Source organism: Trichoderma citrinoviride (genome assembly GCF_003025115.1).
Source record: "Trichoderma citrinoviride strain TUCIM 6016 unplaced genomic scaffold BBK36scaffold_16, whole genome shotgun sequence".
In the NCBI taxonomy this organism is placed as follows: domain Eukaryota; kingdom Fungi; phylum Ascomycota; class Sordariomycetes; order Hypocreales; family Hypocreaceae; genus Trichoderma; species Trichoderma citrinoviride.
In genome coordinates this window covers 207,757-235,620 of record NW_020194724.1, presented here as the reverse complement: position 1 = coordinate 235,620, position 27,864 = coordinate 207,757, and the positions used below count along the sequence as shown (strand labels likewise).

The window sequence follows — 27,864 nt, the reverse complement described above, 5'->3', positions numbered from 1 at the left end:
GCGTGTATCTGGATGTACGATGAGCGTTGTGGTATGACGAGAGGATTGGCGGTGGAGCCTTCGTTGCTCTGCTTCTCTTTCTTGATCCCCGAGCAGCCACACGCCTCTCGCCTTGCCCGTACAACCACTGACGATGTGAGAAAGGGAACCTCGGGCGGTGAGAAGTCTGAAGTAAAAGGTAGTATAGAGAGGTAGGAAGTATGGACGGACGGAGAAAGTAAAAGACAGCTGAGGCTTACATATGGGGGCCCCTCTCGCAGTCAGGGCTTGAGGAAACAAACGGCAGCGGGAACAAACGGGTGTGTCCACCATCGGCGCAGCGACGAGTTTATTCGATCGAAGCTCACCTTGTTGGAGGCAGGACGATTTGGTCACTCTCCGCTCATTTACTTCGTGCATGTATAGCCAGGTCTATTACCAATTTCCTACTTACAGATATCCGTTACCACCAGTGAGACGCTGCTCCTGGCAGCCTCAAGAACACAACCCATCCACTCCCCATCCAACGTGCCTCTCCCAGCACGAATAACCGTAGATACAAGCCCTTCCAAATCCTTCTTCGTGCGGTGCTTCCCCCATGCCTATTTTGTTTTTCTTCCCCCTCTCCTCGTACCTCATAGGCCAGAAACCCCAGGCATGGCTCCTCCTCCCAAATCGCTGCGCTCCCAGCCAAGACATGCCGCACGTGGGCTTGCCTTGTCTGCCTTCCAACAGCCCCGTCCAGGGTCCTTTATTCCAGTGCCAGGGTTATGGCTTCTTATTCCCGTTCGGGGAAGAGTGCCCAAGTTCAGCCACAGGAAGCAAGGTTGCGCCACTTGAACCACGGCCCAGGTTGTTGCAGGTTCACAGCAGAGATACACTAGAATGTGGAAGTCGACTAAGCTCTGTATTTCCATCCGTCGTCCGCATCGTAACACGACACAACCGTTGGGCGTCACTCTTGTGTCCCAATATCATCCCTACTGAGCTGAACAAAAGAAAGCCATAGGCATCACAGTTACACGAACCCCTTTCATCACACCTCCCTCGGACACAGAACACAGAAACAGTCCATCATCCCCTGACTGGCGATAACGCCAACCGCCTCACCCAATCCTTCCCCCAATATCCTCAAACATTACGTCAGATTTCCTGTGTTAGAAGCAACAAAGCCGTTCAGACATGCCGCCGGCGAGCCAAGCCAAGCTAAGGAACTTGGCTTCAAGCGTCACCGAACATGCTTAAAATCTCGCTGATCTGCCCTCCATCTTTCCAGGCCTCGGTGGGGAAGACACCGTGGAGGCTGCAGATCAGCGGTCGTTTTGCTTTCGTAATACACGTTGACGCTCCAATGAAGCCAAAACTTCACGCAGCCACGCCCATCCGTCTGGGTCCGTATCTACATACATGTACGTGGGAACCTCGTTGTGTGCAAGAAAATTGTATGTCCATCAATGTCGAGCATGTTGCACATCCCATCGAGATCTTGGAATATCCAGTGATTCGCTGACGTACATGCGTCGATTTATCGAGATGATACATGCGCTCATGAGCTGCATGTGGAATGCCATCCCCATCTCTGCCAGGCCAGGCTATGATTTTCTCTTCTAGGACAATTGCCGACCAGCCTTGTTGCGTCATATCTGCAAAGCAGTGTCTACGGCTTCACACAAACAACATCATACCATCAATCACTCACGAAACCTCGTCTGTTTCCCTTCGTCTCGTTGCTGCTCCAGAGCTTTCCGGCCGCTTCCATCATTCCAAGTACATACCCTGTAATCTTGCTACGGAGGAAACTCCATGCTCATAGAAATGGACAGTGGCCCGCGAGTAGCAACAAGTAAGTGCAGATTGATTCAATTACGTTCTTTCTTATTTCGCTACGTGAATGCAGCAAGGCAATTCATGCTTTGATAGCCTCTTGGAAATGTCAAGCACATGCCCGCATTGTAGACTGAATGTGATATCTGCACCAGGGGTAGCATACAGTCATTGGCCCTTGTTGCCCATTTCTATGTCGACCTATGCTGCCCACAAGCAAATACTCTGGCCTATTCCCACGACTACACCTTTGCTCCATCATCCTCCCTCTACTCATGTCGCACCTTGTAGTCTGTATCCGGCAGGTACAGGTGTCGGTCCGCTCCCTTCTTGGTCAACACCACCATACGAATCACACCACCAGAGCTTCCATCCCACTTGATGGCTTCTCTTAGCGCACCCTTGACGAAATTGACTGCCTCTTCCTCCTCCATGCCCTCTTTCCAGTTGGCGTCACAGTATCCGTAGATGTATGTCGAACCCGAACCGCCGATTGCGTACGCCTGCTTGTGCAATGAACCTCCCAGAGGGATAGAGTACACCTGGCCACCGAACCGCTCGTCCCAGCCCGCAATAATCAGACCAGCTCTACGCAAGCGTCAGCACACATCCTATCCATGGTCCGGGCAAAAGGGTGGCAATGTCACTGACGATAATTGGTCCTTGTTGGCGTAGCAAATCTCCTGGAAGATGGACGCCGCCGTCTGTGTCATCGGGGGCTTGCCGCTGTGCATGGCAAAGAGGCCCAGCTGATACTGTACAATGTCGGCGACGGCTTGCGTGTCGGCGGCCGAGCCGGATCGGCAGCACCAGATGGTGTCGTGTACTCGGGTCAGCTTGTCTGTCACTCGGTTGGCGATGTAGGCGCCGGTCGTTGTTCTGGAATCGGCTCCTACAGACGCCATCAGTATACGTCCCCCAAAGGTAGGCCTAGAGCTGCATCTCTGCCAGTTGTCCACGTACCCAGAATGACTCCGTCCTTGAATGTCACAGCCATGCTATCATGTCGTCAGATCGAACAGTTCGCTTCGGCGGGGTCATAGAGCATACATGGAGGTACCGAGGCTACATCACCAGTCAGTAAAGGCAACATAAACAGCCTCATGGAGCATCCACTCACTTGACCTCTCCCTTCTTCAATCGATCCATATCGACATGGATGCCATCTAGTTGTCCATCAAAGTCAGCGAGGGGTCGTCGGCAGAATGCCGGACTGAGGCTGCCATCGCACCTTCATTCAGCACGCCGGCACGGCCAAACTCCATGATTGCGGATAGTCTGAAGTATAGGGTGAAAGGGATCTGGGGTAATCGTCGGTATCGTGAAATTGAGAGGTCGTGTGCTGGTGGATGGTCGTGGTTTGCTGCTTGTCTGGGAAGGCTGGAGCTCGAACTAGCACTTCCGCCACATTGAAGCTCAGGCAGCTCTGAGAACGCGCAGCCGCGCCGATGCCCCACTTTGGAGTGCAGAGCGTGACTTTGCACGTGACATTGAGTTGATGGGCATTCACATGCAACAACTGAAGATCATCCAAGACCATCGCGAGTTGAGTATGTATGTAAGTCAGCTGTCCGAATGTGATTCTCTCTTGAATTTCTATATCACGATCTGGAGAAGCCTAGCGGCTTGTTCTTCTCGAGATGGGGGCGGTAAGGCTACAACTGTCGATGCATCATCAAAAGTCAGCATAAGCCTAGAGACGACACAAACGTTGCCGTCCAAGGCTGTAAATATCACGGTTCGCTACATGTACAAAGTAAAGCTATCTCTATCAGGTATCACAAGATCCTGTCCTACTCTTTCACCAACTCCCCATCAACTTTGGCCTCATCCTTCCCTTCCTTCTTCTCATCCCCGCATCCGCAGTCATAAAAGTCGCCAATGTTGTTGCAGTCAAAAATGGGCTTCTTCAGCCTCTCGTTGACCTGGTTGTGCACAAAGCACAGCCATCCAGCGGCCGCGTTCCGGCTGCTCGTCTGCGGCGGATATTTTGCCAGCAGGCCCCGGAAGTGCTTCGCGCAGTCGCCGCAGGGGTACAGCTTGCTGAAGAGGTAGATGAAGGTCTCGAGCGTCTTGCGCTCTTCGGGCGAGGGCTTCTCGGGGAAGCGGGCGACCATTGTGTGCATGAACTTCCATGTTGCGCGACCGAGCTCGGCTCTATGGTTTGCAAAGCGTTAGGATACGAGTACCGTCGAGCTGTACGATCAGAATACGGTTGGGTATGCAGAAGCGTACTTGAGAGTTGCATTCTCCAGCTTGGGTGCTATTGACTCTCCCTCCAGCAGGCTAGCCGGCATGCCATCCAGGTCCACCTTGAATTCCGACTTGGACTCTGCCACTGCGGCCGCGGACGTTCGATCCACACCGGGGCTGGACGAGCCGGACAGGAGGTACGTGATGCTGAAGAAGACCACGACGGCCAGCAGGATCGTCGCGGTGAGGTGCTGGCGGCGCGCCATGGCGAAACGTAGAGTCGGCTGTCCCTCGGTGAGAGTGAGAAGGGTGAAGAAAGGGTTATCGCGCCATGGCAAAGGTTGGGGAACTCCTAGAGGTAGGGAGATGTTGGATGTCGTATGAGGGACTCGCGCCACAGCGCGGCCGAGGCGCCACAAGGGAGGCAGATTGGACCACTTTTTTGGGTAGTGGGGCGTCGGTGCGCCACGATAAGATTAGAATACTACATACAACTACTAGAACGCGGGATACTCCGAGATGCCGGGACGGAGCACGAGATGTTACATGTATACCTGTTCTATTGCTTCTGTTCTTAGCAGCATTTCAATGGCATCGACAGATAGATATCATGTGGTATTTGATATGACGAGTCTCGAACTGCGACCGGTATTGTTTGGCATCTGGATGAGAACCATGATGCCTGTGCAAGATGCGTTGACGAAACGCCAACGGGTTACCCTGCAATAGATCGTTGACTGCGATTTGCCTTCTGTGTATATCAAGGTAGGTGTGCAATGACCGCCGGTGCTTGTGTAAGTACGATACACAATCTTTTTCTGTCTTCTTGAATTCTTCCTAGGAATGCGAACTGCACATAAGTTCATGTTTTATCAGGAGGTTCCGTTAAGGCGGCTGTCATACGTATTAGTCTGTGGAATCACTTGATGTTGAAGCTGCCTCTCAACATTATTACACCTAGAGAATATGTGAAAAAACAATCATTCGCCCTATAACACGGCAACCATACCTACTACCCCAGGCGATGGAGTAGTGTCGTCATGCCATCGAGAGTCTATGTATTCCGCGAAGTCACGGCACCCGACATTAACACGGACCGTAGCCAGGTGGCGATGCTCGGTGGATGATGGACAGGACATATACCTAGACGTTCTGGCTGACACTGTGCCGTGTCATGGGATAAGAAGCTCAAGAGTTAAGTCACACCTGGTACTGAGTGAGTAATATGCAAAAGGATAGAAAAAGTGAACCCTGTTGCTTCTCCCACCTCACTCATCAGTGGCTGTCACCAAACTCGTCACAGCTGTACCTCCACTACGGTGACTGGAGACTCATCCGCCTTGGATCAGCAAGAGGATGATATACAACGGAAACTTGCAGCATTCACAGTACGGGACTAACAAAGCGTTCGTGGCACAGCCTCTTTTATGGCATGCATGCTGCTCTGACAATCCATCCAGCCAGTCAAGAGAACGGCCATTCACAAACAAAAGCAGCAAACATTGCAATCGCTTCATGTTATCAGCGTCGGAAATTCGAGTTTTGGCCGTCTCAACCTTTGTTCGAGACATGACGTCAACAGAGGACGTGCGTAATCCAGAGCCATCTGTCTTCTCTCGAGGAAGGATGGAGGTACAGAGACATAGTCAATATTCAGGGAGCATCAAGTCTATCCATGTAAATCACCAGCAGGGAGTATGCTGCGGCTCTGCTGTTAGCTCGCCGTTTCCGAACCAGTAAAGCTGATTATCAGCCCCTGTGCTCGTTATAGTATAATCTGGTAAATGTCGGTCCGGCCGCTGAAGATGTTGTCCGGGAACTTAGATGATACGATGCGTTGTTGCCTTGAAGCCTTGCCAAGACTGGATTATAAGACTACTAGGTAGACGGCGATGCACGGTTCGAGCTAGCATGAGCTCGTGTCTTCAGTAGCAGGTCGCTTAGAAAACGCCCCTTTTGTCGAGATCCTACGAGGAACATGGAGCTGGTAGTGTCTTTTACTCGAAGGATAAAGCCCAGATCGTGCGTGTGCGAGTAAATGCAAACATAAGATGCTCTGCTCTATCAAACCCTGGACGGTAAGACTACTGGCTGTCGTCAAGCTCAAGATGCGAGCAACCGCAACAACAACTGACGATGCCGAACTGGCAAGGCTGAAGCTGATTCATCGGTGCTTTCCATCGGACGGCTCAGCAACGCACGGTTATTGCAGCAGTCGAGGTCAAGGCGCAATGGACCCCCTCCCCGAACGACGCCACCTGAACTATTTGCGGCGGGAGTAGCGGTGGGATGGAGAAGGAACTTGTACGATGTACATACATGTAGTATGGCATGTGCTCCGTAGACCAAGGAGAGCGAGCTTGTGCTCGTATTTTGGCACCAGTTCGATTACGGCAGACTAGAGTAGTATCGCATGCCTGAGAGGGAAGGGGAAAAAAAAAGGAGGCCGATCCATGTCTCGGTTTGAGCAGAGCTTCAGCGTCGATGAAACGGGAAACGAAAAACATTGGGCACAGCCACTGCTGGATGGTCTGAGACTACACATTCGTGATGGGAGGAGAAGACTGCTCGTATTATGACTGGAAGACGAGCCAGACGCAAGAATACAAAGGGCTTGTCGGAGAGTGAAGACGCATTCCAGCCGTGGTGTAAGTGCTGAGGACGGAGCACAGGGTACAACGCGCAAGTACCGCTGAAATGAGCGTCTGCGGTGTTGACGGTGTGTGAGTGCCAATAGCGGCACCTTGGCGACGCCCCCGTAATCTCACGCCTTTGTTTCTGCAGTACTTGTACGAGACTTGTATGGACACCTGATGCTTCGTACGGAGAAGCCTAGCAGAAGCTGCTGATGGTCTGCGTATTACGGGCATTGCCGCTTCTGTGCGCTGCTGCTGCTGGGGCCAGAGGCCAACCCAGGGCAACACGTGCGATCCGATAGGAAGACATTCTCATTTCACGAAAAGAAAAATAGAGGATGGAGTGAATCGGAGCGGAAGCCATTGGCTGCGGCTTTGCGTGCGATAATGCCGTGCTCCGTACCTGCAGCAATATATTGGCCCCCCCAGTTGCATGTCTGGATATGTGCGTCTGCGTCCAGTCCTGCAGCTGGCATTTGAAGTGTGTTCTTGATGTTGCACATGCCTCAATGCGCAGTGATTGGGCGAGAACGGCGATGGATTCGATGGGCCATGCAGGAGACACTGTGCGCGCTTCCGAGCACAGCAGTAGGACCACGTCCAAGCCCGCGTACGATTGAATTCTGCTTCGTACAGGTCCAGGTACAGTACAGATGCCGTTAAATGAGCTGAATTTGCGGTGCATGACTATTGGATTATCCGCTGGTCTGGAAGGTGCCGGATGATCTGATTTGCATGAATGACTGCCTGCTTAGCGGCTCGCTTGCGTCGAAATGAAATCTCAAGAAGCAGGAAATGATCTGCGGCGTCGGTAAGGTAGAAAGATGGTCGTGATGGAGTCGTACAATACAGAGGACAGGATGCTGTGCTGAGCTTGGCAGCTCCATTGGCTGTCTCCGATACCCACCAGCAGCACCGCTGAGTAACAGTACCGGTGAGATGCTGCAGGCACCGTGCAAGGTACCAAGTAAGACAGCCAAGCAGCTGCGTCTTTTCCTTTCGGCCAGCAGGATTCGCAATCCCGCTGAATCTGAATCAGTTCCAATGCTCGATGGCGCGCATCCAGCCTCGTTTGCCGTCTGTTAGCGCCAGGAACCGGTTGAGCTGTCGACGCTAAGCCCGGTGTCAACTGGGAGCTTGACGATGGCCTGCAGAAAGGGTCGAGCCAGAGCGATGAATCAGTGCCAACAACGGCGAGCCTGAAGCAGCCGGCGACGGGAGTGCGCGGACAACTAGTATATACTTGAACTCGTCCGCTCGAAGCACCTGAACAGAAAACGATGGACCAGCCGAAAAAGCAAGCAAGTCGAAACGGAAAACCGGGGTTGCTGAAGAGTCTCTCGTCGCCCATCGGCTGCTCTGCGGCTAGGGCCACGCAGCCCATGTACCTCGCCATACAACGCGCCGCGTCGGGGTACTTCCGACAACACGCACAGCACCCCCCCGGTCGCCGATATTAAAGGCACGACGCCAATCCGACCCCGAGACGAAGCTAAGGCTGCTAGCGCCCCCTCCTTATTGGCCCAGGAGCCCTTGGAAAGCCCTTCCGGGCCGCCCAGGGGTTCGTGCGGGCTGCGCAGGTACCGCTCGGGTCACTCTTTGTCGCACATCAGCACGAGGGCACGAGCGCTGCCCGCGCTGTGAGCTGGGGTGCCAGATGCTCCCTGTCTTGGCTTGGGTCAAGTGCGATTACAGAGGCCAGAGAAGAGAGAGAACGAGAAGTACATACGGGTACTTGGTCATGGCTAACACTGGTAGGGCAGCTCCAGGAACGCTGCGCTCCACCGGCAGGCATGCGAGGGATTTTCGACAAATCGCTGCGAGCTCTACAACTGAATCCCACGAACAGCCACCAGAAGCTTCCAGTTCGTGTAAGTGATTAGGCGACATACGAGTATATCAGCATAGCATCATGTCCCGTGAGGCCGTGTAGGATGCATTAGCTGACATGTCGTGAGCTCCTACTGCTTACCTTGCCTTAGCTGCTCTCGCTGTGGTGACTTACAGAATATTGATTGATGGTGTTGGACAAAGGCACCACACCAAGCTTGAACGTGTAGCGGTCAGAAAAAGTGAAAGAAACTGCAGCCACACCTCGCATTTGCCGTGTAAGCCAAAACCACCTCCGCTGAATCGAAAACCATGGCGTCTGCTTGTGGCAGGCGACGCTCTTGGCTCCGTCGCACGGCATGCCATGCCCTTCGCCACCTTCGGCAATGAGCTCGACCAACTTTTCTTTCACGGCAATCCGAGGAACGGGGATTTGATCGGTAGGTGGGCAGAAAAGAGAGAAAGAGCGCTACAAGAAGAAAAGAAACAGACTCGTCCAGGCTTGTTGGTGGCAGGCAAAACTGCGGCGGTACCTGGGCGGTACATCGGACGCCCTCGCCCGTTGTCGCCGCCGCACCAGCATCTAAAAAAAAATCACCCGTAGCGTGGGCCGGTGGGGCTCTAGCCAATGGGGCAGGATGGCGCTCGTTTTACCCCTGGCCCGCCCTGATGGATCGGTACCTGTCGCGTGTTGAGAAGCAGCGCAGCGAACGGGAGCGCTCCGTAACGCCAGCTAGGTACCGCGCTATTGGCGGGCGTCTGGCAGCCCACACGCGTGCGACCATGTGCTGGTACCAGGCCCGTTTTGGCGGGTGCAATTTCCAACCCGGACAGCACAGTGGCAGTGCTTTTTACTCTTTGCAGACTGACGACGCATGAATCAAAGCGTTTCTTTGACATGCCGTCCCATGGGAAGCCGCTCTGGTTCTGCAGACAGGGAATGCCCTGCGAGCTGCTGGTACAGCAGGTACTCGTACTTGCTTTCTCTTCTGTCTTGACTGACTTGTGCCTCGTACCTGGGAAACAATCGCAACTTGCGGCTGCCGCTGACGGTACCTGAGGCGCCGCCGGCTCGCGCACGCTGGCGGCGTGTACTGCGGCCCCTGCTGACGCCGTACCGGGCCAGGCATCGCGACGTTGGCTGGCATTCCAACCCCCAGCCGTCGTGTGACATCGGGGGCCTGGACGAAGGCCCTTGACGCCTCCTTCTCGCGCCAAGTGACGAAGCGAACACACGGTGCAGCTCCAGCAATCCAGGCTCACCCCAAGCACGAAAAAAGACCGAGCAAACGGACAGCAGGTCCTGCTGCTGTGCCCTTGAAACCCTGTGGAGAGCTGCCGCTGCATGTACCTGCGCATTCCCTGCCACCCACTCGCTGCACTGCAGGCCCTTTCAGGTTTGTTGCTCGCATTTGCTGTCGGCCCTCGTACCGGTACTCGCCCGCCCGCAGCAGCCCCGTACCTCGCGCGCTGCGTCTCCGCCGGCGGCTACCTTCCTGGAACGTGCTGGGCGGTATCGTGACGGTCGGGCCTTCTGCCACGGGCGCTAGAAGCCTCCCGCCTGCACAAATCTCTCCTCTCTCCTCGTCTCCTCGTCCTCGTTTCCCTTCCCCTGCCAGAAATACCACACCCCCTGGGGGCCCTTGTCCACTCCAGTCCAGTCTTGTCCTGTCCAGGCCTGGCCGCTGCTTGTGTCGCCCATCCATCCACTCGCTGTCTCTCGTTTTCCTCTGGCGCCATCTTCACGGCCTGCGTCTTATTTTCCTCCCTCCTCCTCCCGCCCTTCCCATTCTCTCCCCCCCTCATACCATCGCCATCCCGCTCCTTCGACAACCCTCTGCCAGGCGACCGTGGTTCCCCCTTCGGCTCTCGACCCAGCGCCGCCCGCGCGTCAACCGCCCTCCGTCGAGACATTCGGTTTATCTGTTCTTTCATGACTGAATGACTTTGGGGCCTCGGGAGGTTCTCGCGATTCTACACCCTCGTTCGATTTGATCTCTGCGGAACCCCAAAGCAGCTGCCACAACGCTCGCCGCTCTGCGATTTTCCGGTGACGGACGCCATATGACGATTTGATTCAACAATCACGACGCTCGTTTACTGCTTTTTTGATTCGTCGCACATACGCTCCGGCACAGATAAAAATGTGAGTTGGACACGAGAAAGCACTGGGTGGTTCGACGGAGATGGTTCGCTGGGACGGAAACAGCAAGAGCGAGGGAAGAGACGGCATGGATGAAAATTTGGTTGCGCGCAATGGGTGTCATTTGGCTGGTCATTGTGTTCATCTTATTAGCCCTGATGGGTTGGGCGACACGAAAGGTGACAATGGCCGGTTGGATGACGCAGAACCGTTCAATTGGAGACCGGATGACAATGGGGTGTAAACGGCCTTTGAGAAGCTCTGCTAACATGGTGTTCCAGATAAAAGACGCTCATTGACATTTTGTCAAGTACATTCGTTGAATCTGTTTCTGACAGTGAGCTATTGTCCAGTCGACAGCTTGATTGCAATTTCTCATGACAGTCGCTGACCATAGTTATAGTATAATTGCAACAACATAAAACCACACTCGTTCGCCACGGGGATATATACATTCATTACCACAAATCACCATGCAGTCCAAATCGCTCGCTTTGCTGGCCGCCCTGGCCGTGTCCGCGGCCGCCTCTGGGGCTGAGCGGCCCCGGATCTACTACCCTCACAAAATCAGGCGCGACCTCATCGGTTCCAACTCGACCATCAGCTCCACTTCCAGCAGCGTCACAACCGCTCCCGGAACCACGACCAGCAGCTCGACGTCGACTTCGTCCGGCCCGGACCTGGGCGCCATCATCTCCGGCCTTCTCGGAGGGGACCACTCCACCAGCTCAACCAGCTCGAGCATCTCTACCAGCTCGACCAGCTCGACCAGCTCGTCCGCCACGACCAGTGCATCATCGAGCAGCGCTTCCGAGTCCAGCTCCTCGACTTCGGGCAGTGTGACGACCATTATTCGATCAAAGACCATCATCGTCACCCCCACGCCCGAGGGTACCGGTAGCACTCCGATTCCCTTCAAGCCTCAGAAGTCTCAGACCAGCAGCTCCCTGGCCCAGACGACGCCCGCCGACACCACCTCGAGCCCGACTCCCTCTGCTCAGTTGCCCGCTTCTACGCCATCGTCTGCCACGTCGCCTTCCGAAACGCCTGCTGGCTCGTCTTCTGCTGCTGCTGGTAGCTCATCTTCCGCTCCCGCCGCTGCCTCGTCGTCCGCTGCTGCTAGTAGCTCGACTCCTGCTGGAACCCCTGTCCAGTCCACCTCGGCCCCTGCCGTAACCAGCTCTCCCAGTGCCTCCTCGACTGGCTCTTCTGGACTGGACATCAGCCTGGGTCTCAGCCTTCCCCCCCTCCTCGGCAAGAGCTCTTCCACCACGTCTTCTGCGGCGAGCTCTGTCCAGACGGCTCCTCCCCAAGCGACTTCTTCAGACAGCAGCGCCCAGGCCTCGTCTTCCCAGGCCACCTCGAGCAAGGCTACTGAGACTGGAATCGTCATTGACCCTACTGGCGTCCGGTTCCCCTCGACAACCGCTCCTCCGGCCCAGACCCAGTCCAGCAGCAATGCCCCGGGCTCACCCAGCAGCGGCATTGCCGATAGCAGCAGCGTCGTGGGCAACTCCACCGAGGCTGATGTCAGTTCTTCTGCGGCCAAGACGTCCTCCTCGGGCGGTGGTCTTCTGGACCCCATCTTGACCATGCTGGATCCCTCCAAGACCACCTCTCCCGCTGAGTCCACGTCTGCCCCTGGAACCTCTGCCCCCGCTACTTCTGGGCTGCCGGTTCAGACTTCCCTCCCCGGCACTGGGTCGGCGACGACGGCTGCTTCCTCACAGACCAGCTCTCCCGGCGGACTTCTGCCCAGCTTGTCTCTGCCTTTGACCCTGCCACCGGTGCTTCCTACGGGAACGTCGTCTCCGTCTCTGTCTCTGCCTCTGACCCTGCCGCCTGTGCTCCCTACGGAGACGTCCTCTGTTGCCACGTCCAGCCCTGCAACCTCGCAGGATGGATCCAACGTCACTTCTTCCGAGCCGCCTTCGACCACTCCTGGGCTGTCCATCTCCATTTCCCTTCCGCTGCCTCCCCTCACGACTTCTGACGGTGGCTCGGTCGTCAACTCCACCTCCAGCGAGCCTCCTGTCACCGGTTCTGCGACCGTCACCAGCCCTCCCACAGGTACCGCTACAGGTGCTCCCACCGGCTCGGTGACGGATGTTCCTGTTACCAACGGCACCAGTTCGGGTGAGCCAACCGGCGCGATTACTTCGGCCTCCGCGTCTGTCACCGGCCCTGCTACCGCTACTAGCTCTGCTGTCGAGACCGGATCGGCAGGCAACTCGTCCAGCGCTGCTGAGACGTCTGCCCCCGCGACTGGAACGTCTGCCGCGACCTCTGCTCCTGCTGCTACCAGCGAGCCGGTGGCAACCGGTTCACCCTCCACCCTCGTGACCATTTCCAAGCCTTCCTCTCCGGTCGTCACTGTTCCCCTGGTCACTCAGACGTCGAGCGCAGAGCCCATCACGAGCATTCGACCCACTGCCACGCTGACCAACACTGCGGACTGGCTGCCCACGACCATTGTCATTGAGCCGACCACGATGGCCTTCACTCCTGTGACCTCGTCCCAGAGTGCGTCCACCTCGACGGCCCTGCCGACCAATGTTCCCAAGATCATCTACCCCGATGACCCCAACACTCCGGCTGCTGAGGGCACTGTCCCCATCCAGATTGGATTCCTGTATCCTCTCAACTACATGTTCGTCGCCAGCAACACCGTTGCCGCCGCTCAGATCTTCAAGTACCTGCCCCAGGCCCTCGCCACCGCCGCCGGCATCGATGTGGCGAAGGTTCAGGTCGCCAAGCTTGTCCCCTACGACACCCGTGCCCAGTGGGGTTATGTTACCACCCTCGCCAAGATCAACTATCCCCAGAACCTGATTGACAAGCTTCAGCTGGACATGTCGGTGGCCAACTCGCTCATCTACAACAACCCCGACCCCATTGTCCGCAACCTGACGGCCCTGATCAACCCCAAGATCAACATCTTTGGTCAGCTCACCGACGGCGGCTCTACCGACGGCGCCGATGGCTCCGACAGCGGCAGCGGTGGTGCTCCTCCTGCCTCTGGCTCTGCCAACAACGATGCCTTTGGCACCAGCAACACGGACAACCAGAGCTCCAAGCAGAAGGCCACCACCGCCGGTATCGCGGTGGGTGCCGTTGGCCTCGGTGCCCTGTACGGCGGTGCCATGTTCATCATTGCTCGTCGCTACAAGCGCAAGAAGCAGGCCCACCGCCGCACCAGCTCCATTGGCAGCAGCCAGCGTTCTTCCGGCATGCAGTATGCCGGCAACGGAAGCCCTGCCCTCATGGGCGGCGCTCTGATGAGCCGCGACATGTCCAGCTACGGTGGAACGGGAATTCGCGACAGCCACAACAGCGGAACCAGCTCTGCCCGGACTGCCAACATCTCCCACCCCGTTGCGGCTGAGAACTCCCTTGGCTGGAACTGATGATCTACACGCTTTTGTATCGGCCATTTTCTTTTTCTTATTTCAAACACCATTTTATTTGTTTTCCTTTTGGATATCCGCGCATCATATTTTCCTTATTTAAACTTCGATACCCTTGGGGGAGCTTTTGCTCATGAGGATGTAGGACGATACCTACGACTTTCTTGATGTCTTGGCCAAGCCGACTGGAGGGTTTTGACAAAAGAAGACCAGAAAAGAGAAACGAGAAAAGGCAACTCCCCTCTCCAGTCCCGCTTGGGGCCTCCTCCTCCTCCTGGTAGTTTTCAGTCCAGCATGCAGCCGAGTGTTATCCTCGACCGCTGACCACTCCTCCCAATTTTACACTTACGCCGATCACCTGTCAAACCCAAGAAGAACAAGAAAAAAAGGGATGGTGCCAATCTTATTGCTTCTCCTTCTTCTGGCCCCATCCTGGTGACGTTGGCATTTGCTTTTTAATATTCTTAGCCTTGTCTGGAGTTGGAATGAGATAGATGGTCTTGTGACGATGCCTTCAGGGCCAGCGTTGTGCAACAACCTCTTGGAGTGATTTTTATTTTACTTTTTATTTCTTTTTGCTTGCAAAAATGGAGGTTATGGAGGGAGAGAGAGAGAGAAAGAGGTGGATGGTGATGTGGCGGTGTCCTTGGGGTCACATATGTCAGCTAGCATCGAGTGTGGGGATGCAGGAGGGGAGAAGTGGGAGGGAGATGGAGTTGCGGTAGGTTGAGATAGTGGTGAAAGAAGACAATGTTGACTGTAAATGGACTCTACCTGTGGTTGTGAATGGAGGGAGAAAGGGGGGATGAGAAGGTTATGTTTAATATGACAATAAATTTGGTAATTGAATATGATGCCGGTTACACTGTTTTCCCCTGCCTGCTGATTTGTGAAGATCTTTGGGCTGAAAGAATGAAATCGGTAAGGAACTGACCGGATAGCTGTGTAGCCAGCCAGCATTTGGTGTGAGGGTGATTTATGGTGTATCAGATGCGGGAGTGCAGGAGAGCCGTGGTATACAAAAAACAATGCCATGTGTTGAGCTTGGCCTTGAGCTTGAGTCGACTGTTGCTCCAAGGAGATTCAATCTTACATACCTTAGCTTTTTAAGATACTAGTACTTTAGGTACGGCCGGACGGGCCGCTTGGTGCTGCTTATTCCTCCGCCTCCGGTTCCGGTAGCAGAGAACGACCTCCTTGTAATGTTAGGGTTGAAGTAAGGTATATGAGTATTTGCTGCTAGAGGTTATGCTTTTGCCATTGACTTTGTATTTGTGGTGAGACTCCAGTTCCAGTTGTCTCTTGTTGATTTAATCAGGTTAAACTGTAACGGTTTTGGTTATTATTCGCTTTTGGTCGTGTGTGTTGAAGGGGGATTATCCACCTTATGCTTGATGGCTTCGATACGGAGTACGGCGTGCGTGAATTGCCGGAGTCGACGGATCAGGGTACGTCTTCTTTTCCCCCTTTCCGTTCATTCTTCTCCCCCCCCTTTTTTTCTTCTTTGTTTTCGACTTAATATATCAAGTCGTTTCTTGATCGTTACTACCAGAGGGGTGCAATCTCATGGGTCGATGCAATAGTGCAATGAAACCAAGCCGCGCTGTGCGCAATGCGCGCGGGCAGGGCTATTCTGCTGGGGGTATAGAAGCCGGACGGAGGAAGTGCGGTTTGTGAATGTCATGATGACGGGGAAGGAGATGATGCACCAGCAACGAGCCACATCTCCTGTGGACGATGATGACGAAGGTGGTGACGATGGCAGTGAAGACGTGGGCCGCGGGTTGTCGTTGTTGTTGTCGCGAGCACAATCTTCATCCTCATCCGCCGTTGCTCCAGCAACGCAGACGACGATTCGACAAGACCAGCTGCCGCTGCTGCACCACAAGCTCTGCGTTCCCGCGGAATCGGTTGCCCAGGTGTTCTTTTTCCGGAGGTACGCCCTTGCGCGGGGTGGCGCCGAGACGCTGTACGCAGCGGCAGCGGCAGGCCAAGCGAACAACGGCTACTCTTCTTCTACCTCACCTGTCAAGATGCAGGGAATGCTCGCCGTGGGCATGGCCGGACTGGCGGTTTCCGAAGGGGGCGATGGGAGGCTTTTGAAGTTGGCGAGGAGGAGGTATGGGATTACGCTGCGGGGGGTTGGGGAGGTGATTGAAAGGGGGGATGGGGAGCGGGTTAGGGGAGAGGGGACGGTTGCGGCGGTGGTGCTCATGGGGATGTTTGAGGTGAGTTTTCATTGATATTGCCTCTTTCCATGGAGATTGCTGTCGAGGAGGGTTGATGGAGGATGGGGGATTTGGGCTAACTGGATGAGGTGGTAGATGATTGCGTGCCAGGATAGATCTTCTCTCGAGGCGTGGATATGGCATTTCCAGGGCGCTGCGGCATTAATACGGCATTGGACGCCGGAGGACTGGAAGAGGAGCGTGGATAGCACACGAGCATTCATTCACTTCTTTTATTTACTGGTAATGATGCCCTTCGAACAAGGTCACTTATACCGAATGATGGAAAAAAAGGTCAGCTAAAATTTTTGCTTCATAGGCCATGGGGTGTCTGATCAAGCAGGTGCCCGTCCCAGCCCACATCCGCGAGCTCGCCCGCTCTTGTCCCGCGTTTGCATCAGATGTGCATGTTGTACCGGCAAGGCTTCTCTTTGACATTATTTGTCGGTTTGCGGAGCTGTATTCTCTTGGAGGGACGGGCCAGGAAGAAGAAGTTGCGCAGTGGACGGAAAGAGTTTCTGCGGCTGTTGGTATCGAGGAGGAGCTTTGTTCGTGGGAGACGGGATTACCTGGCCTGTGGAGGCATACCGTCACCCTCGTGCAAGAGGGATCTGAAAAGGACGGATCTTCCCCTCGTCGGGATACTACTGCTATTCGGCATGAATATGCGTGTTCCTGGCAGGCATACGTCTGGAACCACTACCGCACCTGTCGGATCCTCGTCCACGCCGTGCTGCTGCGGTATCTCGATGCCCTCGCCTTGCCCGTTGCAAGTGCCCACCCGGCGCTTATGGCGGCGTATATCTCACAGCGGGACGCTTCGCGGACTGTTTTGTCAAAGACGATGGGTGATTTGCGCGCTGGCATGTCGTATGTCCTTGGGTTGTACGATGCAGGCAAGGGGAATGCTTGTTTGTCGCCTGAGACGTCGGGGGTGTTTGGGCTGCTGGGGGCGGTGCAGGCTTTGACGGGCGTGGTGGACGTTTATGGGGAGGATGGGGAGTGGTTGTGTGGGCTGTTGGACGGTATGGGGAGGAGATGGGGGATTGGGTTGGCGGTGGTTCTGGGGAGGGAGGTTGGGGGGAGGAGGAGATGAGGTGTGTTTGTGATGTTTTGCTGTCAGGACTCGTTTCTCTTATACTCTTTCCGCTCTCACTAGAGTATATCACAACCAGCTTTCTACTGTACATCAACATCCTCAAGATGCTGAGTGATGCACTCCCTTCCACCGTCAACCGCCCCCTTCACTGGGCAAAAGCCGACTTTCCATCCACGATATTGACAACCTCCCCATCTCGCACATACACCTCCACCCAGCCCACCGTAACCTGCATCTTGCCCTCCGCAAACATGTACGCCTCGTCCGGCTGCATCCTGACGGGGTACTCCGGGTCCTGGGTAGCCTTCCAGAGATCCTCGACGCTGCGCACCATGAACTCGATGTAGGCGTCGAAAGGGGCGACGACGGCGCCGACTGTTTCGGCAAGGGAGGTTGCTTGGTTGCGGATTTCCGGGGGAGTGTGATACTGCATTATTTTAGCTTTCATCTCTGTCAGGAGAATTGAAACTACACATGATGTGTGTAATTACGTGGAATAAGGGGGAACTTGTCATGAAGAGGAGGTTGAGTTGAAGACAAGCGACTTTTTACCTGAGCGTAGCCGATGATGCCGTTGCGGGCGAGCCAGCCCGACGCCAGCGGTGCGTGGTGCTCGGTCCAGTGTTTTTGGAATTGGGCGTCGGTGAGGTTGGGATTCTTGTATTGCATGAGGGTGATGCGGAGGAGTCTTTCTTTGGTGGCCATTTTTTTTCTGGCTTGCTGGATCTGGAGGTTGGTTTGCGTGGGTGTTGTGTGCGTTGTTGCTAAAAGAGTTGATGTCCTGGTTTCGGGATGATGTTGGACATGGCAGGGAGAGGCGGCTTGACTTTATACTTGGGGCCGAAGGTTGTTGTCAAGCAGATGAATGAGATTCTAAGTTCTTCGAATCCATAGTTGTAGTACTATCATCTGCGCTATTCTGCGAGTTCCATGTCCCGTTCTCGACTGCATCACCGATATTGTAGTATGGAGTAAGTTAACACGGAGGATACGCCGGGAAGCCGTTGACAAAGCATAGTATCGCGCTAAACTGCGAATTGGATTGCCGTTTTTGGAAAGTACCGTATGTACTTTACCTTAGGCGGGGGTCCACTGTGACATTGATGCTGGGGCTGACGCTGGCGGTGTTTGGTTGACTCGAGGAGCATTGAGAGAGTGATTACATGGCAATGCTCTGATAGATCCATTATTCTATTGATGGGTATGTAGTAGCGGAAAGCTGTAATATGCCTGACTCTCGAGCTGTAGCAGCCGTCAAGCATTTGTGTCTGCTTAGATGCTGGGTGGCCAAGTTGGTGTGCTAAATAGCGGCCTGGCTCCTTTTAACAACACTTTCGAGTTGTGAACAATGTAGAGACTGTGATAAATATTATATAAAGCCGTACGGTCGTCTGAATAATGAAACGTAGTTGCCAGATGACTGATCCAGTTTCCGGCAGGGCTCTAGGATGATGTGGTGTTGCTTGGAAGAGAGACTCTCTTGAGAAAACCCGAACCTGTAGAGATATTCTTTACTACTGTAGGTGCCTAGTGAACGCTTGACATCTCTTCGACCCATCGATACACCTTCCAGACCTCTATCTAATGGGATGGTCTAAAAGTTACTAAGCCAGGTCCTACGCCTACCTATCCACGTTTAGCGTAACATGACTGAAATACTTGAACATGCACCCCGGAATAAGTAGTAGAGTGATGATAGCAACTACAAGAGACATTACGTTGACATCATCAAATCTGTCAAACCAGCTGCCAGAAAGATAAAAGCCCAACGATAAGATCAGACACGAGACTCGTAGCCTTGACCGTGATACCTTCTCCATTGGACGTCGGTGAACCATCCTGCCAGAGCATATGAGAGATATTGAGAAGATTGTTAGACCATTGGCACGTTGACTCGCTGTTGTCTGTTCTTCTGCCGCTGATTGGTGGCCTTGCCTATGCCAATATGCCCATCCTGATGGGCATGTGAGGATCACGAGCAGCAACTGCATTGTTAGTATCAGCCTACCATTGAGTGCATCATCATTGCATGCAGTGAGAGTAGGTATAGCTGTGCCTCCAGGGATGTAGCTGAGAGTTACGGTACTGCATGCAAATGTCACCTTGGAATGCTGGCAGAGTCTCCAAAACCGGGATCCAACCCGCCTCCCACGACTCTCGTCTGTGAAAAGAAAGATTTAGCCATTTTCTCACCCCAGGTGCCAGCACCATCCATATTCTTCCGCTCAAAACCAACGCTTTCCAAGCTGCCTCTCATATGTGTCGACTTAACAAAGCAATCTGTCAAGGAACGCAAGTATAGGAGCGAGATTGATAATCTCATCAGGTGCTGGGGCGTTGCTGTACCAGGCCACGCTCTGTCTCCCAATGTCATCCAGCTGTCAGAAGGTCTGTCGACGGGTGGCTCGTCTTCAAGAAGCTGTCGTCAAGCGCAAACATCCACGGTCGCTTCTCCTTATTGGCTGTGCCCAAGAGCTGCATTCTGCAACTTATTGCCGTACTGGAATGCCTCCATCGCTTGGCATCATCCATGGCGACGAACACGCCGCCAACCTTCTATTTTCACACAACGGGGGGAGCGCCTCGTTGTTTGCCATCTCGAAAGCCGCTGCGGGGAGCGGGAGGCGCCTGAGGTCAATTTCCAAGGGTGGACCAGTATTAATTGATGTTGGAAACTACATCAATGTGATGTTTCATGCGAACGCTCGCATCACGCAATCTGTCGAATGGCCTGTCCACCTTTCTCCAGGCGATCGTTGAGACTTGCGTGCGCGGGGAACCGTCCAACATTGGTCGACTTGCATATCATTGCGGGGGAGATTCAGGCGTAAATCAAAGACCCATATGGCTCTTTGAAAGCAATGGTACATATGCTTGATATAAGAAACCGACCGTGGGAGCTCCTCACATTCCCAGGACCAACAGTCACACGTTCACGGTGCGTAGTTCAGTTGCGTGGCCCTTTGCGTAATGGCAAGTTGTCCAAGGCGGGCCCTATTGATCGTCAGGGTCCATGTCCCGAGTTCCGCGCCCGCATCGGCGATCCCGGCTTCTCCGGTTTCTTACCGGTCCATCTCAGATTTTTTCCACCCCTATGCGGGACACGTATGTGGCCAATGGCAGATGGGCAAATTTGGGCCGTTGAATAGGGCACGCCTGCCACGATAGTAATTCGACGGCAGGGCGGCAGTTGGAGACTCGGCTCTCCACGATTGACAGGCCGGGATCATGCATCGGCTTCACGGGTCATGCCTCTCGTTCCCAGTCCATACGCAGGTCCGGCTGTCGTAGGACCACCTATTTCTGCCGAGCCAGAGCCTCGCATTGGGGCATCTCACTTCCCTCTTATCCCATTGGCAGCGGCAACACAGCCTACAGCACGTCAAGATGCGGAAATAAAAGTTTTCACCAAAACAATGAGTTTCTTCGATCAATGGTTGGGTGCCACCGAAATGGTGTCATCCAGACCATGCGTGGCGTTGCACGCTAAAGCGGGATCCGTTGTCGCCCTGGTCTTCTCCGAACGTTGACAGGCCGAGTCGACTGCGTAACGCACGGGGCGGAATCTTCGAAACCCTTGTATGAGTAATGCTGGATGGAAAAGTACATCTCCCGGGCTCTGTGAGATTCTTTCAAGGGTCTAGCAGGGTCATTTGATGGCTTCTGAAAAGTCAGCACGTAGGCCAGAGTCTAGTGGCTAGACATTGGCATCTCATAAATAAGGGTTCGGCATGCAGTGACCACCGTTTCCAGCCGCTAGGAGTCGCACTTTGTGAAACGTTTGCTGGCGTAGATCCGGTATTGCGAAATTTGAACCACGGTCCACCTCATCAAGTGCCAGTCACGCAATCGATCTTGGGCCCTTAATCCAGCAGGTACCTCGACGTCTCCGGGCCCATACCCCACGACTCGTGGCATCATCGAGTAAGATATCTCGTGATTGCTCCAGTCCAGTACAGCCGTCTAGCTTAGCCGTCGTTGGAAGCTGAGACGAGTGCATCTGCGAGGCCCGGGCGGTGTAGTCCGTCCTCCGGCTTGGCCCTGTGTCACTTTGCAGCCAGCCACTGCGAATAAATACTCATCCGAGGTCCCCCATCCATCTCATTCTTCCCCCTTTCCTTCCTCTTTTCTTTCCCTTCATCATCAAGCCAAAGCGTTTCGAAAAGACCGATTTCGTCATCTCATAACAACAATTCCTGCTCCGAAACCACCAGCACATATCAAGTCGATCATCATGGCCGCCTCAGTCGAGTTGGTGCAGCCCGTCGAGGTGCCCTCGTTGCCAAAGGAGTCGACTCCGGTCATCGAGCTGAGCCCCTCAGACGAGGAGAGGTTCATCATCAAGTCGCCATACACGGATAGGGAACATCTCCTCGATCTGGACACCCTTTCGCATGAAGGTGCCCTGCTGGCGAGAGCCCTGCAGCGCCTGAAGTCAATTCGCGAGGACTATGCGACTGCACCTTATTCCGAGTCTTTCAACTGGCCCGAGGTTCTGGAAGAACTGAAGCGCCTGTCTCAGGAGTCCGGAAGGCCGTTCAAGGAGACCTCCTTCTACATTGTCGCGTTCCGGTCGCAGATCAAGCCGAGTACCGATTACGCCCACCTTGGCGCATTAGACAAGGCCGCCCATGCCGAAGCCGTTGCCAGCGGAGGCTTCCTGAAGTAAGATGGAAAAAACATCCCTGCCTGCTTCATTGAGTTTTGATGCTAACCAGATGCAACAGGTACTGGTTTGGTTCGCCGGACCCTGAGCTCAGAAACTTGGCAACCTGCGTCTGGAGATCGCGGGAGGACGCATTGGTTGGCGGCAGGGGACCGGCACACCGCAAGGCAGTCGGCGCCACGCGGAACATGTACGCCTTCTGGAAGATTGACCAACACCGCCTCACCATTCGAGACGACGTTGATGATTGGGTGCTTGAGGACTGGGAGTAAGATGGATCGACACGGTCACCGCTCCCGAGCAACTTTGCTTGGTTGGTCAGTTCTGGCTCCAGGCGTGAACAGACGAAGATGAGAAAAAATGGACTCGACAAAACAAGGGTTCGGAGGAGTATTCTGGGATTTGATTTGGGTCTGGAAAGCGTTTTGCGACGAAAGCGCGTATTTTTTCTTTCTTTCTTGTTTTGGGCATAAGATATCATGGAGGATAAGCGAGCGTCATGGTTGGGATTTCAAAAACAAAAGAACTGGAGCATAGAGTAGAAATAGACTGAATAATACTTGCGTAATCCGTCAACGAAACAAAGCCGCGGCGATGCGTGAACAATGACGGCGCGGCCACGGCATCGAGACTCCTGAATGCCTGGCACGTTGGTTGAAACTCTTGTGAGAGATTTGCGCGCGAAAATGAATGTGTCTGTATTCGTCTACTTATGGCTATGTCTAGAGTTGTTGTCGAAGTTGCGAACTGTCGTTTTGCGAGCTGGCGATGCACGGGTGAGTGAGTGACTGTTTGCTGAGTCGATTGCTGCTGGAGATGACATGCTGCTGAATGAAGAAGGTTTCATGTTGAGGCGTTCACAGGATGCGGTTGGCGGCTGCACTTTGGGCTTCCCCAAGGCCCCCTCCCATTCTGCCGCCGCTCACCGCCCGAACCCACAACGCCCACAAATCTGGTACGCGAGACGAAAAGTTCGATATTCCACCACCAGAGCGAGCGCTTCTGAAGCTGCCATCAATCAGCGCAATCCGGCGTCAACCTCGGCTCGAACGTCGCCACTCCTCTTCCTCGAACCCTCACGAACCATTTTCGAATCCGCCAAGATGAGCGAAGCTCCCAAGGATGCGCCTTTCCAGGCGGTGCAGATCGATGCTCTGGTGAGTGGGAGCTCGCGGTGCCCCACCTCGCGATGATGAGGGATGAGGGTGAAGCTTCAAGACTGACACTTGGCAACAACAGGTGATCCTCAAGATTGCCCGGCACTGCTCGTCGACCTTCCCGACCGTGGCGACCGGCTCCCTCGTGGGCATGGACCAGAACGGCACACTGGAGATTACAAACACCTTCGCCTTCCCCACCATCGACACCTCCGCTGCCGATTCCCACCAGAATGATGCCTCCAACCTCGCCGCCGCCGCTCCTCGAGCCAAGTCCAACATCGCCTACCAGGCCGAGATGATCCGACACCTCAAGGAGGTCAACGTGGACGCCAACAACGTCGGCTGGTACACGAGCGCCACCATGGGCAACTTTGTCACCATGGCCTTTATCGAGAACCAGTTCTTCTACCAGAAGGACAACGACAAGACTGTTGCCCTTGTCTACGACACCAGCCGCAGCTCGCAGGGAACCTTGGCTTTGAAGGCGTACCGCCTGACCAACCTCTTCATGACCGTCTACAAGGAGGGCAAATTCACAACTGAGAGGTGAGTCCCTTATCGGTGATGGGCGGCTTGGGCTGGACATGATGATGCTGACAATGTTTCGAATAGCCTGCAAAAGTCGAAGCTCTCGTTCCGCGACATTCTGCAGGAGTACCCTCTCGCCGTCCACAACTCACACCTCCTCACCTCCTTCCTTCACCAGCTGCCCGCGCCCCCGGCTGCCACCGAGCCCAAGGAGCCCACGTCGCTCAGCGACCTCAACAACGACCGCATCAAGGCGCCTCTATACCCTTCCATCGACAACCTGGACCTGTCGATTGACCCCTTCCTGGAGAAGACGTGCGATCTGCTGCTCGAGAGCATCGAGTCGCACTACGTGGACCTCAACAACTTCCAGTTCTACCAGCGCCAGCTGGCGCGTGAGCAGACCAAGATCACCCAGTGGCAGGCCAAGCGAAAGGCCGAGAACGCCCAGCGCACCCTCGCCAAGCAGCCCCTGCTGCCCGAGGACGAGTGGCAGCGGCTGTTCAAGCTGCCCACGGAGCCCAGCCGGCTGGAGGGCATGCTCAACGCCAAGCAGGTCGAGCAGTACAGCAAGCAGGTGGACGGCTTCACGGCCAACATCAGCTCCAAGATGTTTGCCGTGCGGGAGAACCTGCTGCCCCAGTAAGCAGCTGATGTTGGTGATATAAGTATTTCAAAAGAAGAAGAGAAAGCACAAGAGAAAAAGCGCTCTCGTTCGGTCTTTGGTGGGGAGGCAATTGGCGGCAGGGTGCATTGGCGGCGTTCCGGTTTGGGTGGAAAGTTAATCAAGTACTTCTGGTCTAGATCTGCAGCGACAAGAGAGTCATAAGAAAGTGTCTGAAACGAAGGATTTCTACGCCCTAGACTTGTATTTTCACTGTTAGATACCACTATTATTTTCTTGTTGCTTTGTTGGAAATCGGCCTTGTTCCTCTGTGTCAATGTATGTGCGTGTCTCCGTTCCTTTCGGACTCTGTCCATCTTTCAATTCTACATACCACATCTATCTTGATTGAACCCTGGTAGTATTTCTCTACTATATAAACGAACCGGCTGATAACAAATCTGACTTTGCATGGATTCGGGGCCTTTCTTCCAAGCCTGGCTGATGGTTGCGGGGAGTCCTGAAGGGGAAAAGCACCGACATCCATGAAAGTCCGATGCAGAGCAGATCAGCAGCCGGAGATGGAGTAAATAGTCGCCGTAAGACGGAAGCCGTCGACTGCCTTTCTACTCCGTACCTGGTATTACCTGGTAGTATCTATCTAGTATTTTGGTGTCAGTCCGAAGCTGCGTGTCAGATGGAGTGAGTGCGTCGTCGTCTATTGGGTCGGTCCATCGGCGGGGTGTAGCGGGTGTATTTCGTGCGTCCGAGTGTGTGCGTGTAACCATCTGCACCACCCATTGAGAGTGCGAGAACAGTGACTATATCGACCGTGATAGTACAGCGAATACCTATCAGATATTAGGGGTCCTCTCACTGGATAGTCTCATTGAGCTCAACCTTGATGGTCAGATAGCAATTGAGAGCTTCAGGCAGCTCTCGGTCCGCGCAAATGCCTCTCCGCGTCCCAAGTAATACCGCACGCCCAGGATTCCGACCCCCCGCCTGATGTGAGACGTGGCCCGGCATCCTGCTGCGGTTTTGCATGTGCCTCGACGCCCATCTGCAGCCGCTAATGCTTATAATCGGTGCCATTGGGATCCTCCCCAACAGACAGCAACGGCCATGCACTTCCAGCCGCCCTCCTCATTTGCTCACACTCCGTCCGAGGCCAGGTCGTGCCCCGCTTGGTGAGAAATTTTGCCCCTCTAGACACACCGCCCGCTTTTTGACGGGATTTCTCCCCCTCCTGCTGGCCTGAGCTACTGCTAGTACCGACTTCTTTTTATCTGGACAAATCCCCGTCTGATTTTTCTTCCTCTTCTTCCTTCTCCATCCCGCTATTCTCAACCACTATTCTTCCTTCTCCCTCATCTTTTCTCCTCCCAGTCAGCCGCCGAGTCTCTTCCTCAGCACCTCACCCTTCACCATGTCTGCTCCCGCCCACAAGTTCAAGGTCGCCGACCTGTCCCTGGCCGCCTTTGGCCGCAGGGAGATTGAGCTCGCTGAGAACGAGATGCCCGGTCTGATGGCCATCCGCCGCAAGTACGCCGGCGACCAGCCCCTCGCCGGCGCCCGCATTGCTGGCTGCCTGCACATGACCATCCAGACCGCCGTCCTGATCGAGACTCTGGCCGCTTTGGGTGCCGAGATCACCTGGACCAGCTGCAACATCTTCAGCACCCAGGACCACGCCGCCGCTGCCATTGCCGCCGCCGGCATCCCCGTCTTTGCCTGGAAGGGCGAGACCGAGGAGGAGTACAACTGGTGCCTCGAGCAGCAGCTGACCGCCTTCAAGGACGGCAAGAAGCTCAACCTGATCCTCGACGACGGCGGCGACCTGACTGCCCTGGTCCACAGCAAGTACCCCGAGCAGCTCAAGGACTGCTACGGTGTCTCTGAGGAGACCACCACCGGTGTCCACCACCTGTACCGCATGCTCAAGGAGGGCAAGCTGCTGGTCCCTGCCATCAACGTCAACGACTCCGTCACCAAGTCCAAGTTCGACAACCTGTACGGTTGCCGTGAGTCCCTGATTGACGGCATCAAGCGTGCCACCGATGTCATGATTGCCGGCAAGGTCGCCGTCGTTGCTGGATTCGGAGATGTTGGCAAGGGCTGCGCCATGGCCCTGCACGGCATGGGTGCCCGTGTCATCGTCACCGAGATTGACCCCATCAATGCCCTCCAGGCTGCCATGGCCGGCTACCAGGTCACCACCATGGAGAAGGCTGCCCCCATCGGCCAGATCTTTGTCACCACCACTGGCTGCCGTGACATTCTGACTGGTGTCCACTTCGAGGCCATGCCCAACGATGCCATCGTTTGCAGTAAGTTTGACTCTTACATCTTTTTAGGGGTACAATGCTAACAGATTCCAAAGACATTGGCCACTTCGACATTGAGATCGACGTTGCTTGGCTCAAGGCCAACGCCAAGTCTGTCCAGAACATCAAGCCCCAGGTCGACCGATTCACCATGGCCAGCGGCCGCCACATCATCCTCCTGGCTGAGGGTCGTCTGGTCAACCTTGGCTGTGCCACCGGCCACTCTTCCTTCGTCATGTCCTGCTCCTTCTCCAACCAGGTCCTTGCCCAGATTGCTCTGTACAAGAACCAGGACAAGGCCTGGTCTGAGAAGTACGTCGAGTTCGGCAAGACCGGCAAGCTCGAGACTGGCGTCTACGTCCTGCCCAAGACTCTGGACGAGGAGGTCGCCAAGCTGCACCTGGCCCACTGCCAGGCTGAGCTGACCACCCTGACCAAGGTCCAGGCCGAGTACCTTGGCCTCGAGGTTGAGGGTCCCTTCAAGGCTGAGATGTAAGCATCCTCTCGATTCATATGATTGATCTGCAACATGTGCTAACGAACTTCTTCACAGCTACCGCTACTAAGCACCCTCTTATGTATCATACTCTCAGGATCCTTCAACTGGACTCCTTCGCACAACGACATTTCTTCGGGATCTATGACCCGGTCATTGGGAAAACTTGTGATTTCAACAGCATCATGAACTGGCGGGGGGGCACATCTGGGCAGGGAAAATTCAAAAGCCCATGGGTTTTTTCGGTTTGATTTTGATTTGCTTCTTTGGTTTTCAAAGACTTTTTTCTTGGGGTTCTCGCAGGGCGGGGGCGGGGAAAAGAAGGGCCTTTTCAACAAACACGGCGTCTGGTAAATTTATCTTTGCTACATGATGATTCCCCCCATGGCGAGACAAGAAATCGCGGACATATATAAAGACATTTGAGGAAGACGAAGCACAAAGAGAGTGGTTCAGGGGGCGGATTGATGAAAAGCCCGTCAACCGCGGCTGAAGATATAGAAAATTGAAGTAGGGGCAACTTTTTGCCTCTTGTCTGGGTAAATTACTCTTTCCCGTGTGAAATCTCTGTGAATTGCTGTTCTTGATTTGATTAGGAGGCGGCAGTTGTCTATATTCAGTGTTGACACCACGTTTGTGATGCATACCAATTATCACATAAGGTATGCTGATATACTGTTATGGCTCCTGGACAGAAAGTTATCAAGTTCAGTTGGTGGTACATTGACGTTGGTGAATCCAGCT

The 27,864-nt window shown here is 54.5% G+C and overlaps 8 protein-coding genes across 8 annotated transcripts; 5 read left to right on the top strand and 3 right to left on the bottom strand.

Moving 5' to 3' along the window:
• Positions 1-2,056: 2,056 nt before the first annotated feature.
• On the bottom strand, positions 2,057-3,194 carry BBK36DRAFT_1136495 (proteasome-domain-containing protein). The gene is made up of 6 exons (XM_024892997.1): positions 3,035-3,194; positions 2,924-2,969; positions 2,854-2,868; positions 2,767-2,801; positions 2,455-2,695; positions 2,057-2,391 (listed from the first exon to the last, which is right to left on the bottom strand). Exons 1-6 carry the CDS (start codon positions 3,066-3,068, stop codon positions 2,073-2,075), a joined length of 690 nt encoding a protein of 229 aa, XP_024745906.1. The 5' UTR covers positions 3,069-3,194; the 3' UTR covers positions 2,057-2,072.
• Positions 3,195-3,638: 444 nt separating this feature from the next.
• Positions 3,639-4,262, bottom strand: BBK36DRAFT_1101363 (hypothetical protein; the record flags this gene model as incomplete). Its single annotated transcript, XM_024889158.1, has 2 exons — positions 3,639-3,960; positions 4,039-4,262. Coding segments are annotated over 2 exons (546 nt in total), but the record flags the coding sequence as incomplete, so codon positions are not given.
• A 6,816-nt stretch (positions 4,263-11,078) lies between these two features.
• BBK36DRAFT_1184482 (hypothetical protein) lies at positions 11,079-14,012 on the top strand (the record flags this gene model as incomplete). The annotated part of the gene is made up of 2 exons (XM_024896400.1): positions 11,079-11,605; positions 11,684-14,012. 2 exons carry the CDS (start codon positions 11,079-11,081, stop codon positions 14,010-14,012), a joined length of 2,856 nt encoding a protein of 951 aa, XP_024745904.1.
• A 1,799-nt stretch (positions 14,013-15,811) lies between these two features.
• BBK36DRAFT_1106526 (hypothetical protein) lies at positions 15,812-17,312 on the top strand (the record flags this gene model as incomplete). Its single annotated transcript, XM_024889212.1, has 2 exons — positions 15,812-16,240; positions 16,560-17,312. Coding segments are annotated over 2 exons (1,182 nt in total), but the record flags the coding sequence as incomplete, so codon positions are not given.
• A 172-nt stretch (positions 17,313-17,484) lies between these two features.
• On the bottom strand, positions 17,485-18,044 carry BBK36DRAFT_1128543 (hypothetical protein; the record flags this gene model as incomplete). Its single annotated transcript, XM_024891629.1, has 2 exons — positions 17,485-17,766; positions 17,892-18,044. The coding sequence occupies 2 exons, from the start codon at positions 18,042-18,044 to the stop codon at positions 17,485-17,487; spliced, it is 435 nt and encodes a 144-aa protein (XP_024745902.1).
• A 3,529-nt stretch (positions 18,045-21,573) lies between these two features.
• BBK36DRAFT_1128681 (hypothetical protein) lies at positions 21,574-22,277 on the top strand (the record flags this gene model as incomplete). The annotated part of the gene is made up of 2 exons (XM_024891646.1): positions 21,574-22,004; positions 22,067-22,277. 2 exons carry the CDS (start codon positions 21,574-21,576, stop codon positions 22,275-22,277), a joined length of 642 nt encoding a protein of 213 aa, XP_024745901.1.
• Positions 22,278-23,108: 831 nt separating this feature from the next.
• Positions 23,109-24,339, top strand: BBK36DRAFT_1128900 (hypothetical protein; the record flags this gene model as incomplete). The annotated part of the gene is made up of 3 exons (XM_024891680.1): positions 23,109-23,162; positions 23,245-23,711; positions 23,778-24,339. 3 exons carry the CDS (start codon positions 23,109-23,111, stop codon positions 24,337-24,339), a joined length of 1,083 nt encoding a protein of 360 aa, XP_024745900.1.
• Positions 24,340-25,726: 1,387 nt separating this feature from the next.
• On the top strand, positions 25,727-27,190 carry BBK36DRAFT_1162837 (adenosylhomocysteinase; the record flags this gene model as incomplete). Its single annotated transcript, XM_024894483.1, has 3 exons — positions 25,727-26,627; positions 26,681-27,116; positions 27,178-27,190. The coding sequence occupies 3 exons, from the start codon at positions 25,727-25,729 to the stop codon at positions 27,188-27,190; spliced, it is 1,350 nt and encodes a 449-aa protein (XP_024745899.1).
• Between the last annotated feature and the right edge of the window lie 674 nt (positions 27,191-27,864).

Coding starts and splice junctions, on each gene's coding strand:
- BBK36DRAFT_1136495 (XM_024892997.1), bottom strand. CDS start 3,068: ATGGAGTTTGGCCGTGCCGGCGTGCTGAATGAAG. Junction 2,970..3,034: donor TGCCGGCGTGCTGAATGAAG/GTGCGATGGCAG, acceptor ATGGACAACTAG/ATGGCATCCATGTCGATATG. Junction 2,392..2,454: donor GCCAACAAGGACCAATTATC/GTCAGTGACATT, acceptor ACGCTTGCGTAG/AGCTGGTCTGATTATTGCGG.